The sequence below is a fragment of the Terrapene carolina genome, unplaced genomic scaffold (assembly GCF_002925995.2).
Source record: "Terrapene carolina triunguis isolate 2854851 unplaced genomic scaffold, T_m_triunguis-2.0 Scaffold62, whole genome shotgun sequence".
NCBI lineage: Eukaryota > Metazoa > Chordata > Testudines > Emydidae > Terrapene > Terrapene triunguis.
In genome coordinates this window covers 53,641,443-53,658,716 of record NW_020664413.1, presented here as the reverse complement: position 1 = coordinate 53,658,716, position 17,274 = coordinate 53,641,443, and the positions used below count along the sequence as shown (strand labels likewise).

Sequence of the window (17,274 nt, the reverse complement as noted above, 5' to 3'; positions counted from 1 at the left end):
CAAACCTGGGAGGGAGGGGGAGACTCCGAGTGGCCGCGGCGCGGGCGCCGCTTCTCCCCCTCCCTCCTAGGCTTGAGAGCCTGGGGGGAGGAGGCAGGGAAGGGGCGGAGTTGAGGCGGGGCTGGGAGTAGGGTAATTAAAAAACGGGGGTGGGAGGGAGGGCGGCCAAAATTGTTTTCGCTTTGGGCGGCAAAAATCCTAGAGCCGGCCCTGTGTCTGTGTGCTGTTCTTATTGTTAGCCTGCTGGATACTTGTGGTTTTCCATCCTGTGTATTTGATTGTTTTCCCTAACATGATGCCTAATTTAAGTTACTGTAATGCATGACTTTCAGCGGACAATCAGTAGATAGAATGATCTTGATGTAAGTGGGATATATTATGCAGTGATGCTGGTCTAATCACCTTAAAATGGTTAGACATAGCAGGGTGTGGGGAGGAGGTAAGAAGGACGGATTGGAATGGGAGGGTGTGAATCTAGTGATCAAACAGGCTTAATGTGTAGTTTGATTTGAGTAACTGTATTTAAAGGCAACCATAAAGCTTCCTTTTAATTCCCCTGATTCACCCATAAAATAGAGTTAAGTCCATATTTTTTCCATTTGGCAACAAGAAATCATTCAGCATCTCACTGTAGTGTTTTTCATTGCTACCTCAAAAGGTGAGGGATAATAATTATCAGAGAGAATAACCCAAGCATGACTGAATTTTCAAGGATATCATCATTCTGGGCTTCCATTTTTGGCCTCTTTGTGTATTTTTATCCTCTTAATATTGAGTCGACATGATGCACGCAACTGCAGACTGAACTGGCTGCTGAGAGGAGCATTTAAAAGAGACATGAGCTGGCTGTCCTCCAGAAATTGATGGAATCACCTCCATAACAATCCCAGTGCTTGCCAAGCCTGGAGGCAGGAATCCTTAGCTCATTTCTGAACTCAAGCATTGCTTAGCTACTAGCTGAGCTTCCCAGCTGCTGGCTTCCAATGAAGCCCACTGAAAGAAATAGCTAATAGAATACGAATGCTGGAAAGGAGTGAAATACAAAAAAAAAAAAACCACATTAAAAATAAGACGTAAACCTTAAATAACAGCCACAATCTTTATAACCCAGTAATTACAACTATATGGTGTAGCTGTTTTAGATACAGGTGAATTTTATCTCTTGTGACAGTCCTAGCTAAAAATCCATGTCTTACTATGGCTTTGTGCCTCACCCTTAACCCGTTGCTGCTGAAAGCAAGTGAAGACCCTGTGCAGAGTTCCCATTGAGCAACTTTCTTTTCCATAGTTCTGGTAATTTTAGCATCCCAAAAGGAATGATATCACAGGTACAGTATGTGAGGAAGCAATAGAAAAAGTGAGCTGTCACCCCTGTAAACTGGCTAATCTTAATTCAATGTATATATTTTTATAAAAATGTCATTTTCTTGTGTTCTTTTTCCATTGTTAATTCTTGTTCATGTGAAGGCCATTACTTTACTAACATTTTGAATGACATTTAGCATCATAAGATTTTTTTAAAATCCTGCTGCTATTGGTACTGATATGTTTGTGAAAATAAATCATTGCACAGGTTATCTGACACATTTTCAACCTGAATACCATAATACCAGATCAATATCAGCCATCCAGGGGGTTCTTGGGCCAAAAGTTGACTGTTAGGCTTAATTATGTTTTGTCAAGTCTGCATGGGTTTAGTCCACTTCTAGAGCAATCACCTGTAAGGCTAAGGTTTTATACAGAGAGAGGCTTCTTCTGAAGCTTCCATTCAACACTGAGATTCTGTCTCCCTGCAACCATTTAGAGTCTGACAAAAACACATACAAAATTTTTTTTATTGGATTTAAAACTCATTAAAACGTACAGTTGATTTCAGGGATTTAAATTGGTTATTTAAAAAACCGCAACCCCTCAAATGTCTCTGTACTGGCTACTTCATGTATATATCAAATTTTAGCATTGTACAATTAGAAGTGGTTGAGAGATTTCACTCTGATAATTGGATTATACTGCAAATGCTAAAAGAAATATAAATGCAGAGTCGTAAGCAGTACCATTGTACTAAATATACCACATGGAAATTATGGTAAAATAAAGGATATTTTATATCCTCAAAAGCCAGATAATTAAAAGTTACAAGAAAAACACCTCCGTAAAGAATTGGAATAAAGTTAAGCTCCCAAGTGGAATGTAAGTGGAATACATATGTAGATGTAAATGAAAGTGTATATACACATTTTTAAATGGAATTAAAAAATTACCTGCCAAGTCTATTTATTTATTTATTTATTTTTACCCTCCAACACCTGTTTCTTTCTATCTCAAGAGTCAAATTTACGTTCATTTTTCCATTGGCTTCAAGTAGAATTTTGGTCCCAAAGGTGTACAAAATGAATTTTCTTTAAGTAACTTTAAAGTAATTGCCCTGTAGTAGTAGTAGTAGTAGTAATAATAATAATAATAAAACTTCTAAGAGACTAACAATGATATATCATTATCCACACTTTAAGATAAGCACTCTCATTTACTGAGTAAATTTGCTATACACCAATTTATGGGATTGCCATAGAAGATGAAATTGCTGAAATCAATAGAGGACAAAAGAGTAAAACTCTTACAGTAATAGTTGTAGTGTCAATCCAGGCTGTGTGTGCTCTCCCAGGCACGTGATGTATACATACATTAATAAAACTTTGCCTAGCCTTAATAGAAAACATTTCTGTATATGAAAAACAGTACTGTAGTGTACAGGAATATGGGTGTATCGCTTTAAATGGTTGTGACTTATAGTCAGTAAACATGGTTATTTGGATCCCACTGTGTCCTCACATGGTTCCTTCATATTATGTTTGTGTAAAGAGCAAAAGATACACAAAGTAAATTTTTTAGAGTCCTCTTTAAAGACTATATGTATTGCCTAAGGGCAGTTGTTACTAAGAGCTGAAGAGAGCTTGTCGTAGCTTTTCCAACAGAATGTTTTTTCTATTGAAAATGCTGTTTTTCTGTTGCAAACAAGTTATGGGAACATACTGATTTTTGTCGAAATTGTCAAAACATTTAGTTTTTGGTAAAGTCAAAATATTTCATTCTGACAATATCAAAAGGTTGTGTTGATAAGTTTGAAATATTTGTTCAGGCTTTATTATTTCAATTATATTGTATTCTAAATTTTATAATATGATGTCAGAATGAAATGTTTCGCCCTTATCAAAATGAAATGTTTCGGGAATGTTTCATTTAACAAAAAATGCCGTGATTTCTACATTTCTACCTGACTCGTGATTAAATGAAATTTTGAAATTTTGGAATTTCTCCCAGGATGAGATTTCCATTTTCCTGTTAGCTCTAGAGCTGAGAGCATGCAGCAGGTCTGCAAATCAAGCAATTTAGATGCCTGGCCTTATTTTCTGTCTAAATTTGTCTTTCAACTTCCAATTGCTGAAGTTGGACACATTCAGATTAGAAATAAAGTGCAAACTTTAAACACTGAGAGTAATTAACCACTGGAATAATTTACATAAAGATGGGATGGATCCTCCATTACTTGGGCTAGGTCTACACTACAGCGGACTTCCGACCTAAGATACGCAACTTCAGCTACGTGAATACCGTAGCTGAAGTTGCGTATTTTAGGTCGGCTTACCTGGCGGTGAGGACGCGGGAAAGTCGACCGCTGCCGCGCTGCCGCCGACTCCGCTACCGCCTCTTGTCGAGGTGGATTTCCGGAGTCGACGGTAGAGCCATCAGGGATCGATTTTACCGCGTCCTCATGAGACGCGGTAAGTCGATCCCCGATAAACCGATTGCTACCCGCCGGATCGGCGGGTAGTGAAGACGTAGCCTTGAAGTCTTCAGATCAGGACAGGGCGTAGCTCAGTCAGAAACTATGGGAATGATGCATGAATTGTTGAGCTTGTCTTCACTGCAGTTGTTAGTTGAACATAAGAATGGCCATATTGGGTCAGACCAAAGGTCCAGCTAGCCCAGTATCCTGTCTTCCAACAGTGGTCAATGCCAGGTGCCCCACAGGGAACGAACAGAACAGGTAATCATCAAATGATCCATTTCCTGTCGCCCATTCCCAGCTTCTGGCAAACAGAGGCTAGGGATAGCTGGAGCTATAACTCATGTGTTGCCTAGGGTTACCATATTTGAATATTGGAAAAAGAGGACCCCGGCCCCGCCCCTTCCCTGGCCCCGCCCCAACTCCACCCCCTCCCCTGAGCACCCCGCATTCCCCCTCCTCCCTCCCAGCCACGTGAAACAGCTGCCCGAGCGCTACCGGCTTCACGGTTTGCCGGGCAGCCCCCAGACCTCCAGACCCTGTGCCCCTGGCCGGGCACTTCCCCTCCTGGGCTCTGGCTGCGCTGGGGTAGCGCCCGGCCGGGGGCGCAGGGTCTGGAGGTCTGGGGGCTGCCTGGCAAACCATGAAGCCGGTAGCGCTCAGGCAGCTCGGCTCTTCAGCTACACAGAGCTGAGGTGTCTGGGGGGAGCAGCAGCAGCCGCCACCGCAGGGGAATCTGCCTGCAGCTCGCAGCCTGCCGGAGCCGATCTAAGGTAAGCAGGGGACTGGGGCAGGGATGCCGGCAAAGCTCGGAGTATTTTCCCGGACATGTTCGGCTTTTTGGCAATTCCCCCCGGACAGGGATTTGAGGACCAAAAAGCTGGACATGTCCGGGAAAATCCAGACATATGGTAACCCTAGTGTTGCCTCTACCCCATGCGCTCACACAAATCTCTAGCTCGAGTTAAGTTGCACCTTAAACTCAAGCTAGTTATAACCTGTTGGAGGTGAGTTGAAGCTTGAGTGCTGCTGATGCCCGAGCAAGTAATGCAGCGGGAATGCAGCAGCTTGAGTTAGAACTGATTAGCTGCTAATTCAGTCATTCTATGTAGCTTGTGTGTTGTTTCAGGGAGTGGACGCTAGCTCAAGTGGAGTAGCTTGAGTTAATTGTTGCACTGAAGACGAACCCACGGTGTGAAATTTGATGGCTTGTGTTATGCAGGAGGTCAAAGTAGATTATCATAGTATTCTCTTAGGGTCTTAAAATCTATGAATTGAGGCACCCAAATTTTTAATTAATTAGGGGGCCCTTACTCCATGAGTAACGACTGCAGGATCAGGTCCCATTTTTACAATACATAGATTATTTACACAGACACTAGCCTCAAATTCTGTCTTCATCTCCAAAGAATTTCAGGGGCAGTAAGTGCTCTGATTTTCAGAGGTCTGGAGCACCTACTAATCCCACTTAAGTCATTGAGGGTGCTCAGTGCTTCTAAGAGTCAGACCACATTTACTGTGATACAATTGTTAAATCTAACTTAAGGTATCATATATATGTGTAATACATGTGTGTTTGTGTATAATATGAATATTAAATACACAAATAATAGGCACGTTAATAAACTGCTTATTCTTCCATTATCTAAAGTGGTGCAATTGTGTGAATAGTGTTTGTGTGTGTGTGTGTGTCTAGAACTTTATATAATACCTAGTTACGCTTTGTATAAATGCTATTGTATAATTGTACTTTAACAAAAATATGTAGTACCATTATATATGCGTTTGACAAGACAATGTGAGCTTTCTGGTCCTTTTGATATTTTTTAGGGCTAGATTATCCTTTGCTCAGGGTTGTAGCTAAAGGACCACGTTACACTGCCCTTGGTGTAGTCTCATTCTGCCTGAGACACCCTTCTGAGGCACAGTTCTCTGTTCAACTGTGAGATGTCTAAATATATTATCCCTCTCCCCCCACCTAAGTATGGGCGGTACATATTTCCTTGGTCAAGAGATGTGCAGTGTCTCAAATGGAAAATATGTAGTTTAATTTTGTTGGTATATGCACTTACATTACAAAAAGCCAAAGAAATTCAGTGTTCCGACTGAGACACTTGACATAAACTCTGGTCACTGGAAAAGGAAAAGAGTGCTGATAGGAACTAAGGACATGAATGTCCGCTTAATCTGGGACTCTCACACTTTCTGAACCTGAAATTTTTCGCCCGCACAATTAACTTGGATTTTTTGTTCTCTCTGTCCTGTTACCACTGCTACGTATAGCAATTTTGTCTCAACCTTACTGTCTAAATAGTGCTTCATTTATTTTATATATGGATTCATCATACACTATACTTACCCCATTTTTTCAATCTCAGATACATTAAATACATTCATTTCCTCGAGTAGAACTTGGCTATAATGTCTAGTGTTAAAGGTCAGTGGACCTATCTGGCACGGACCCAACCCTGCAGTTTCGTACACCCTAAAACCCGAAAGGGAAAGTTTGTGTAGGCTAGAAATGCAAGACTCTGCCTTAAATGATAACAAATATATATGAAGAAAGTTAAATATATCACAATAAGATGACATGTAATACAAGGGCATTTGAATCAACAATTTCACTTCCCTCAGCTGGAATATTTTTGAATGACTGACTCTGGTTGTCTTTTTCTCTGCTCGCATATGAGTTTCCTATAGCTACCAGTAACAGTCAAGAACCTTTTTTTCCCCGCACTTCACCATATGATGTGCAGAGAGATGTGTTTATACATAGACATGCCCTATGTTTATTTTAATAGTTTGTTTATAACTGTGCTTCCATTGCAGGAAGCGGTACAAGTATTGATGAAGCATTCAGCGGATGTTAATGCTCGGGACAAGAACTGGCAGACACCGTTGCATGTAGCAGCTGCAAACAAAGCAGTGAAGTGCGCAGAAGTAATCATTCCAATGCTGAGCAGCGTCAATGTCTCTGACAGAGGGGGGCGGACAGCATTACACCATGCAGCTCTGAACGGCCACATTGAGGTAAGTGGCCTAGAAGCATTGTTGATATAATTTATTGATTTGTGGCACAGTTGTCTGTGTCAGAATTAACAATGAGTTCATGTATCTCTATATGACATAGATAGCTAGATATCTAACCCTCACTTATGAGAGACATTAGACCAACTTCTGCTCTCAGATACACTGGTGATACCTAACTGAAGTCAGTGGGCTGGCACCATTTGTAAATGCAAGCAAAATTTGGTCCAATGTGTTATCCTGTAGTTAACTGCCTGTGCAATACAGAAACTTATGGGCACAATGAACTATGCAAAAATGGTTGAAGAAGCATTAATTATCTCATAAGAGGAACACAAGTGTGTGGGATATGCAGAAATCAATCATTGTGCTTTTCTAATTCGCTTTCTAGAAAATTTGTTTCTGGTTTAAAAATAGAACATGCTACTTCCGTTTACCTTGCAGGGTTGTAGAGTAAGTCCTTCTACAGCAGAAGTTCCCAAACTAGAGGGGTGCGGAATGTATTCTGGGGGTATGTGAGAAGCTTTTGGGGAAAAAAAGTGCACACATTTTACCCACAGTAATGAATTACTAGCTAAGCAGATTCCTCCAGACACAAGGGGGGAGGAATAGCTCAGTGGTTTGAGCATTGGCCTGCTAAACCCAGGCTGGTGAGTTCAGTCCTTGAGAGGGCCATTTAGGGAACTGGGGTAAAAATCTGTCTGGGGATTGGTCCTGCTTTGAGCGGGGGTTGGACTAGATACCTCCTGAGGTCCCTTCCAACCCTGCTATTCTATGATCAGGTCTTTAGATGGTGCTGTGCAGTTGACTCTAGATGGTGCTGTGCATTTTGACAGATTTCTGTTAAGCTTGCGTAGCATTATGCAAAGTTGTTGCCATCTGTACATTAACCCGTTTGCTACGATGCGATGTGCACATTTAATTGTAAGCATCGACCACAAGCACAGTTTTGCTTTTTTGCTCTTATTACAATGGATCGTTGGCTCTGTTTCAATCAGTGCCTTACTGTTTTTAATATTTAGTGCAGGGGTCGGCAACCTTTCAGAAGTGGTGTGCCGAGTCTTCATTTATTCACTCTAAGTTAAGGTTTCGCTTGCCAGTAATACATTTTAACATTTTTAGAAGGTCTCTTTCTATAAGTCTATAATATATAACTAAACTATTGTTGTATGTAAAGTAAATAAGGTTTTTTAAATGTTTAAGAAGCTTCATTTAAAATTAAATTAAAATGCAGAGCCCCCCGGACCAGTGGCCAGGACCCGGGCAGTGTGAGTGTCACTGAAAATCAGCTTGCGTGCCGCCTTTGGCACATGTGCCACTGGTCGCCTACCCCTGATTTAGTGAGAGTCGCATGTTGATGTTGATTTTTTTTTTATCAGTATATGTACTTGTGTGGTGGGTGGGGGCATAAACTACTACAAACACAAAGAAGGGGGGTGCAATCAGATAAGTTTGAGAACCACTGCTCTACAGTATTCACTAAACCAGGGGTTCTCAACCTTTTTCTTTCAGAGCCCCTCCCCTGCCAACATGATATAAAAACTCCATGGCCCACCTGTGCCACAACTGGTTTTCTGCATATAAAAGCCAGGGCTGGCGTTAGGGGATAGCAAGCAGGGCAATTGCCTAGGGCCCCACACCACAGGGCCCCCACAAAGCTAAGTTGCTCAGGCTTTGGTTTCAGCCCCAGGTGGCGGGGCTCAGGCCCTGGGCTTCAGCCCCATGCAGTAGGACTTTGGCTTTCTGCCCCAGCAAGTCTAACACTGGCCCTGCTTGGAGGACCCCCTGAAACCTGCTCGCGGACCCCCAGTTCAGAACCACTGCACTAAACAATTTCACCATTATAAATTGAAAGCCACTGTATTAAGGTCCTGATCCCAGCACAGAGATTCATTGACATCAGGATGTAGGACAGTGGTTCTCAGCCCGCAGGCTGCTTGCAGCCCAATCAGCACACAGCTGCAGCCCGTGTGATATCCTCAGGGCCATACAGGTAGTATATATAGTGTGTGGATGCAGCCCACGTAACACAGAGAGAGCTGCATATGTGGCCCACAATGGTAAATAGGTTGAGAACCTCAATAGGTTCTAGGCCTAAGTGTGGAATAAAAATTCTCCAACTGAGATTGATACAATTGACAAAAAATCTGAAGTTGATTTACTGTGTTGTAACTTACAAAAAGCAGCCTACAGGTAATTGCTATAAAAGGGTTATAGAGACTGGCCTTTTAAAAGTTTTATATTTTACGAAAGAGTTAATATTTATCATTTTAATATGATTGACTTTCTTTGATTTAATGCCGTTTAAGGGTAAAGTGTAATAAAGCGCACAACTAGTAATAGATTAAATAGTTTTAATAAAATCTCTGATTCATTTCTCCAATGAGTATTGAAAAGCTTAAAGTGTTGTATGTTTTACATTCAAATTGTTTTGTGTGTTTTGCTTATCCTTATATTAACGTCTGGATGGTGCTTGGAGATCTGGAACTTTTTACCTTTCGTCATCACAACTGAAGCTTTGTACTTTCTGCTAGCTATTCGCTGGCATATATGAAATGAGGTGGTCTCAGTCCAGTTGCCAGTGGGCAGGAGGTGACTTCAAGCAAGCCAGTATCGTGATAGTTAATAGCAAATGGCACACTTGTTGGCAGTGTCAGCAGAGGGAACAAGGACTGAAGGCTCTATCATGCTAGGCATGGAGGATTGGCCCCAATCCAGCAAAGTATCTAAGTGTGTAGTTAACTTTAAGTACATGAATAATACCATTGATCTTAAGGGTTACTCACATGCTTAAAATTAAGCAGATACTTAAGTGCTTTCCTAGCTCAAGGCCCAGCACCTTGCAGGATTGATTCCTGAATAAGCATGAAGACTGAATTATCCTTTCACCTTTAGAATGTTGTCCCTGTCACTCAGGATTGAGGTGCATTGGAAGGGTAGCATGTAAAAGCATGCAGTGCTGCTGCTCATGCCGTTTTCTGATTCCAGAGTGTCTCCCACTGTCATGAATCCAGCACCTTCCACAATCACTAACTCCACACCATTTAAAAAAAATAAAGTATTGAAAGAGTTGCAATGTAGAACTATAATATACAAATGAAAACTGACTCTTACCAGGGCTGTAACCAGCATGTTTCAGGTGGGACTGGGCCAGGCTGGGGAGTTCTAGTGCCTTTTACAAAAAAAGTGTACATTTTTAATGATTAGTTTAATTAAACTACAGTTTCCCGGAAGGGATTTTTAAACTATCTCTAATTTTAAGGCTCAAGTTTTCCTGCATAACTTATGCTCATATCACACAAAGGCAAGTGTGATTTGCTCAGCAATTCACAACGATGTATTACCCTCCGACACAAGCGTTACATCCAGGGTGATAGCATTATTTGATAGACTGATCTGTTGTAAATGGAATATGTGGCTGACCCAAAGATTTACTTTTCATTGTTGTTTTAGATGGTGAACTTGCTTTTAGCCAAAGGGGCAAACATCAATGCTTTTGACAAAAAGGACAGGAGAGCTATTCATTGGGCAGCATATATGGGTAAGATCCATGTTGTAGTTTGTTTCATTACTGAAGTACCGACAGTGTGCTCTGTATTACACAACACCCAGTTCCTGCCATGGAAAGTGAAAGTTGTAATTACATTGATTAAGGCTATGGGCTCAGGTCATCAGTTGGTATCATAGAGACAGCTCCACTGATTTCAATGGAACTACAGTGATTCATACCAGCTGAGAGTCTGGCCCAAAGTGTCCATCTAACACAACCTGTATATTTTTTTCATATTACTTTTTTTTTTAATCTCATCTGCTCTCCTGACTTTAATTCCAGCCTCAAATATATTTGGTATGAAAAATACAAATTAAACTCTCCTTTCCACAATTAGCAGTAGCGTGGATTTCAATAAGAACTAGGTTAGATAAAATGACTAGCACAAATGTAGTTAATACACTTTTTCTGAAATTGTTGTTTTTCCTATTTGTCTCTTTATTCAGAACAAGTTGGGTTACTACGTAGCGGTAATGTCCTATATAATAATTTCCACTCTTAATTGTCTTCCTTCATCACAAGGCCAGCAAGATCACTTGATTCATGCATTCACACCATTGCCAATGTTCAGCAAATTTGCTTTTTAAATTAATAATTGACCATATCATCCCATCCATTTTAAAAATAATACGCGCCATAGAATTCAATGGGAGCTCTGCTGTAAAAATGGTAGAAGTACAGGGACCATAATGTTGGCCAGTGCTGTGCATGCCCTCGCACAATTCTACCTACCACATCCCCTGATCCCCAATTCCTGGGCCCTCAAAGTGACTGCCACTGCACCTTCACATAGGGTGACCAGATGTCCCGATTTTATAGGGACAGTCCCGATTTTTGGGTCTTTTTCTTATATAGGTTCCTATTACCCCTCACCCCCTGTCCCGATTTTTCACATTTGCTGTCTGGTCACCCTACCTTCACATCTGACCTGTAACATTCACTTTAATTCTAATCTTGGTCCCTTATGGGAAAGAGATAACAAGTAGTTTCCAAACTGTGGGAAAATGTAGTGTAGTTTTGTGATGCCCACATATTGAATGAAAAGACTGGCTTCTGACCTAGACTGGGATTTGAACTTTGCTCTGTAGAGATGAAAGATTTTCCAGCCTTTGCAGCGTGCAGATTGTATGAGACAGAAGCAAGGTTGGGACTCAGGCATGTGTAAATACCATGGGTATTATGGCTCTTTGCATATTTTGAGGTTAATAATGAAAAAAATTTTTTTTTGGTGGGGGGCACGTTCACTTACTACACTTGCTCACCTATGACATGATCTAAGCTCACTGGAGTCAATGGAAAGTCTAACATTTGGTTTCAAAATGCTTGGGATCAACCCCTTGACTAAGGTGGCCTAGTTATGTCCTCCATAATAGAGGAAAACTCAGTCTTAACCAGGTAGTAGGCACAGTGTGGTCAGGGTCACCAGAGAAGCTAGTTAAATGCTATGCACTTATGCCCTAGTCAGGAGGTTCATTTAGTCAGAGCAATTGCCGGAAAGATGACCATAGAAAGGACCTGGCAGCTGAATTAATAGATGGCATTGACAGAACCCCCTTCTAGGAATCTTTCAGTGCTGTCAGGCTGGTATTAACGGGGGAGTAGCATGAGAACAGGGTATGAAAGGGTAAAGAGAAGAATGGGGAACTTGTTCAGTGGGCAGGGAGTTGACACATTTTTCAAGACAAACACTCATTTCATCCGGATTCCTTAATGAGAAGTGATGCTAGTGTATGCTATGCCTGCTCGGTGTGGCAGTCTGTCCCCATCTAGTGGTGGCTAGGCCAGCTAGAGATGGATTAACCTACTACAACCTTGGCTGACAGAGATGTGTTTTTAGGTCAGGCAGTGGAGGCTGATGCATTAAGATCAAGAGCTCCCAGGTTTGATCCCCGCTGCCCACTCCAAGTGGTGGCCCGTAGAGTAGGTGAAGTAGTTCAACCTGTGCTCACACCAGCAGCATATTTTAGCCCAAGAAATCTCAGAAACTGGAGGGATACGCGACATTGAACTGAATTTTTACATCCAGAGCCAGTTTATTCGTGGCTGTTAGAATGAGGTGTTACTGACTAACTTGAGGTCACAAAAAACTGGATGGAAAACTTGAAAAGAGGCATTCCGTATCCTCAACTGCTGTAGCAGGCTCATCAATCTCTAGCTGACCGAGCCACTACTAGAAGGGGACAGAGTGCCACACCGAGCAGGCATGGCTTACACTAGGATTAAGAATACTTTCTTGCAAAATGCGCCGTCTGTGAGAGCATTTATGAAGCAGCAGCAAAAAGAACAGTGAGTTAGGAAGAAAGCAGTAATTTGAGTAAATTACACTGTAGGAGCGTATAGGTCACTGATGATTTCCATTCCCCCATCTTTTAAAGGCCACCTGGAAGTTGTTGCCTTGCTGATTAACCATGGTGCAGAGGTGACTTGTAAGGACAAAAAGGGTTACACTCCACTTCATGCTGCTGCATCCAATGGGCAGATTAATGTAGTGAAACACCTTCTTAATCTAGGTGTAGAGGTAAGTAGCAATTGGTATTTTAAACAAAAGCCACAAAATACTGAGGTTTGAGTCACTATTTGTAATCTTTTTATATAATTTAATCTTTCTTTAATCATGGAAAATTCCCTGCTCCCCTGGCTTTTGTTCACCTATTTATTTGGAGATTTTGTCTGGCTGGCGTTGCTGCTACAGACATTGGCAGAGTTTTTGAAGAAACCATTTCCCATTCTCTGGATTACGGAATCTATTTCACACATTGGACAGCTTTCTAGGCCCAAATGCTGTGTACAGTAGTTGCCAAGAGATGCAAATGTTGTGTGTGATCATCTGAGTGTCCATTCCCCAGCAGACTAAAAATCTCTCGCAGAGACTAATAATCCCATGAAATTGGGGCACATACAGCATTTGTGTCTGGGAAGCGGGGATAATGACTTGCACCGTAGTCTCCTTGACTTTGTAGAGTGTCATTGTTGACCTTGCTTCATCTAATTTTTGTAGAAAAACTAATTTCTACACCAACAATTCAGAAAAGTCTGTATCTAAGATTTTCTTAATACCTTTATTATACTGTAGTATTGAGTATTGGTTTCTTATTAGAATGCAGTATAAAGGACTGTGTGGTTTCTTTGTTCCCCTGCCCCCCCAAGAAATCTGCAGAGACAGACCTGAAGTCTGGCTTGTCACTAAAATGAAACCGCAATAATTATTTTTAAAGGAACCTGAACTTATTATTTTTCCTACTTTCCCTCTTGGATGTAACAGCTTTCCAGTTTATTTTTAGTTTCATTGTCATCATCAGATTGTCCTGCTGCCAGTCTTTAGCTTTACATTGACTTTAAAAATTGCCACCAGGGCAAAAAGTTAATAATAAAAGCAAAACATTCAGAATGAATTGTTACTGGGGTATATTGTTATCAATGAAATGTGCTTATGAACACTGACACATGACAATTCAAGCCTCCTCCTATTTCCACTTGCAGTGTGCAATGCATTATGTAAAGCAGTGATACTCAGACTGTGGCTCTCCAGCCGCAAGTGGCTCTTTAGGGTATCTCCTGTGGCTCTTTGCAGCACATGATATTAAAACACTGTGTGATTTAATAATTAACCAATCAGGGTGCTTTTACTATGTTGTTAATCAATTAAGTTATGAACTTGCACTATGTTATTAACTTATTTGCTATGAGAATAATATATGTATATAGTTTAGATAGATAGAAACTAAATATTTCCCCTGTCATTCTCACTATTGTGGCTCTTGGGTAATGTTGATCTCTAATTTGGCTCATGAACCACTGAGGTCTGAGTATCATTGATGAAAAGCCATGAGCTGATGTCTGTAATTTTAACTGTATGTTCTTGTCTCATTGCAGATTGATGAAATGAATGTCTACGGAAATACTGCGCTCCACATTGCGTGTTATAATGGTCAGGATTCTGTAGTTAATGAGTTGATTGACTATGGTGCTAATGTTAATCAGCCTAATAACAGTGGATTTACCCCCTTGCATTTTGCTGCTGCCTCCACTCATGGAGCTTTGTGTCTTGAACTGCTAGTGAATAATGGAGCAGATGTTAATATTCAGGTACAGCTTATCTTTCATCTCTTCAATTTTAACTACCTAAATATCAGGGCCGGCTCTAGCTTTTTTGCCGCCCCAAGCCAAAAAAGAAAAAAAGGCAGCCACAGGGAGCGCGTGGAGGGCGGTCAAGGCGGCTCGCAGAGGGGTGAAGGGCGGCGCCTCGCAGCTGGGCGAGGGGCTCCCCCCTCCGGCCTTGGGGTGCCTCTCCCAGCGGGGCAGGCGGAGCCCCCGGGGGCTGCAGGAGATGCTGGCTCAGCCGCTCCTTTAAAGGCGGCTCGGCTGGGCCGGGCTCAGAGTGGCGCGGGAGGCGGAGGCCGGTGCAGGCGGCAGGGAGTGGCACGTCCCGGGGAACCCGGCGGCACGGTGAGTGGTGGGGATCGCTAGTTCCTGCCCCCCCCCGGGCCGGGGTCTGTGCCCCTGCAGGGCTGGGCTGGGACTGGTGAAGCGCAGGGAGCCGGCCGGAGGCTCCGGAGCTGCGGACCGGGCTGCCAAAGCAAAAAAAAAAAAAAAAAAAAGAACCACGGCAGGGCGGCCGGAATGTGCCGCCCCAAGGTTGGCCGGAATGCCGCCCCTTACAATGTGCCGCCCCAGGCACGTGCTTTCTCGTCTGGTGCCTGGAGCCGGCCCTGCTAAATATATATACCCTTTTGGTTTAAAATCTCTGCATGCCACAAGAGGCTGCAAATGAGAATAACATAGCAGTGTTACTGTAAATTCTTCAGGGAATTGGCTGATGGAATAACACAGTGATGCTGGGAATTAAGTTTTCTTCATGGGAAGCTCACAGTGCCTTGATTGATATGATATAATGGCACCCTGAAACTCCAGGCCAATCAGTTTCTGAGGACTTGCGCCGTTACTTAACTACAATCCCAGAAGTGCAATCAAGACCACATCCAGTGGGCTACAGTTATCACAGAAACTATTCTTTTGGGTATTCCCCCCAAAAATGTGTTCAACACAATTCTGCATGTTCCTCTGGGCTTCTGTCCAGTAGTAAAAATGTCAGGTATAGTCCTAGCACAATAGGGCCCCAATCCTGGTTGAGACCTCTATATGCTGTTGTATCACAAATACTACACAGTTTTACTACACATACTGCCTCAGTTTCCCCATCTGTAAAATGGAAATAATAGTACTTACCCACCTTTGTAAAGTTTTTTGAAATTAATAGATGCTCAATAATCAGTATTATTTTATTAAAATAAAGTTGGGAATTGCGTTTGAAAATGAATCCAAAGCCTGATTCAAATAAACAAGGTATGGCTTGAGTCATCAGGTTCAACATCCTTCCTCTGTTCCTCTTCAGGCTCCCTGTCAATATTCCTAGACAGAGGTCCTTTCCCTTGGCTCCAAAACTTTGACCATTAGACGTTATACCTTTCCTTAACTGTTTCCACCTGCTTTCTAATGGTCTTTGATGGACATCCAATTTTTCTTAGGGTGGCAGTTTATTAACCAAAGCTCTTTTCTTTATGTAGTGGACTGCATTTTAATGTGTGTCTATTTAAATTGCAAAATAGTTTGTATTTGCTTACACTTTCCAGGGACTGCTGAAACTTAGCTCTGTGATCTTCCTGGCTTTTCCCCAAGCAATATGGAAGATAAGGAAATACTGTGAGAATTATTCATAATGTTTAGAAAGTAAATAACACTCAGGAATATATCACTTATCCATTAACAGTTTGGACCACGCACCCCACATTGGTGGAATGTCTCTGAAAATTTATTCGCAACAATCGCTGCCTTATTTCCCACTCCTGTTGCTGAAGAAGGTCTGGCACCTACAGAAAAAAGGCATTCTGAATGTATTCTCATATGAATCTTGGGTTCAGTCATACAGCCCTTTAAAGTTGATGGGAGTTTGGTCTGAGTAAGAACTACAGGATTGAGCTCTAGTTACTTTTATTATTTCAAGCTATTGATAGTACTGTATTTGAGAAACTCTACATTGATGGCATTACTTTATACTGTAGGTAAGTGTCTTTTGTTTTGTTTTTGTTAGAGTAAAGATGGCAAGAGTCCACTGCACATGACAGCTGTCCACGGGAGGTTCACACGGTCGCAAACCCTCATTCAGAATGGTAAGTTGTCTTTCTGATTCTTAATTAATTCAGCAGCAATGATCTGCTCAGAGCTTTTTCCAAGCCACTTACTGGCTGGAGGGGGCAGTTTGTTGTTGTTCTGTGCTAAAATGCTGAGGGACCAAACTTCAAAGGTATGTAAGTACTCTACTGAAATCTGATTGCTAGCTAGTCCTAAAGCTGTCATTTAATAATGTGATGTTAGACAAAGCTTATAATTAATCAAGAAATCCCATTCTCCACCAGCGGACAGTGGTCTATGATTTGTGTGTGTGTGGTGTGTGTTTCCTGACCTGAAAATGAAAGCAAAAGCAGCATTCAGATTCTGTATCTTTCAGAAGAGGCCACAACTTGCTTCTTAAAAGAAGCCTTAAAAAAAAAAGTTTGCAATTTTTCCACTTCCAGGAGTTCTCCAGACTCTAAGAATCTCTTTTCCCACGCTCTCCCTTCACCTCTTAAAGATCATAATTCCATTATAGCCACCTCTCTTGCTAAGGAGTAAATACCCTCTTCCTTGATGGCCTGGAGAAGACATATTTGTGCAATACTAGGCACTCTTTTCTTCTCCCCTACCCCCTCTGCCTTTTGGACTAAGCCCATTACCCCTATAGCCCTCCTTCCATCCCAGATGTGAAGATGTAATAATTATTCATATTTTAGACAACTACATTTTTATTTGTATGAAATTATAAATCATTCGGCTTCAAACCATGGAATAAAGTGCATTTTTTTCTTGTATGTTCCTT

General features: G+C 41.8%; 1 protein-coding gene across 7 annotated transcripts in view; it reads left to right on the top strand.

The window, feature by feature from the left end:
- The window catches only part of ANKRD44 (ankyrin repeat domain 44), a 208,912-nt gene that overhangs the window by 113,273 nt on the left and 78,365 nt on the right, over positions 1–17,274 (top strand). For all 7 annotated transcript variants that reach the window (XM_024195305.3, XM_029910557.1, XM_024195302.3 and 4 more), the window contains exons 5-9: positions 6,614–6,814; positions 10,265–10,352; positions 12,737–12,879; positions 14,235–14,447; positions 16,450–16,528. In XM_024195305.3, the coding sequence (XP_024051073.1) occupies positions 6,614–6,814; positions 10,265–10,352; positions 12,737–12,879; positions 14,235–14,447; positions 16,450–16,528 (724 nt within the window). The remainder of the gene's footprint in view (positions 1–6,613; positions 6,815–10,264; positions 10,353–12,736; positions 12,880–14,234; positions 14,448–16,449; positions 16,529–17,274) is intronic.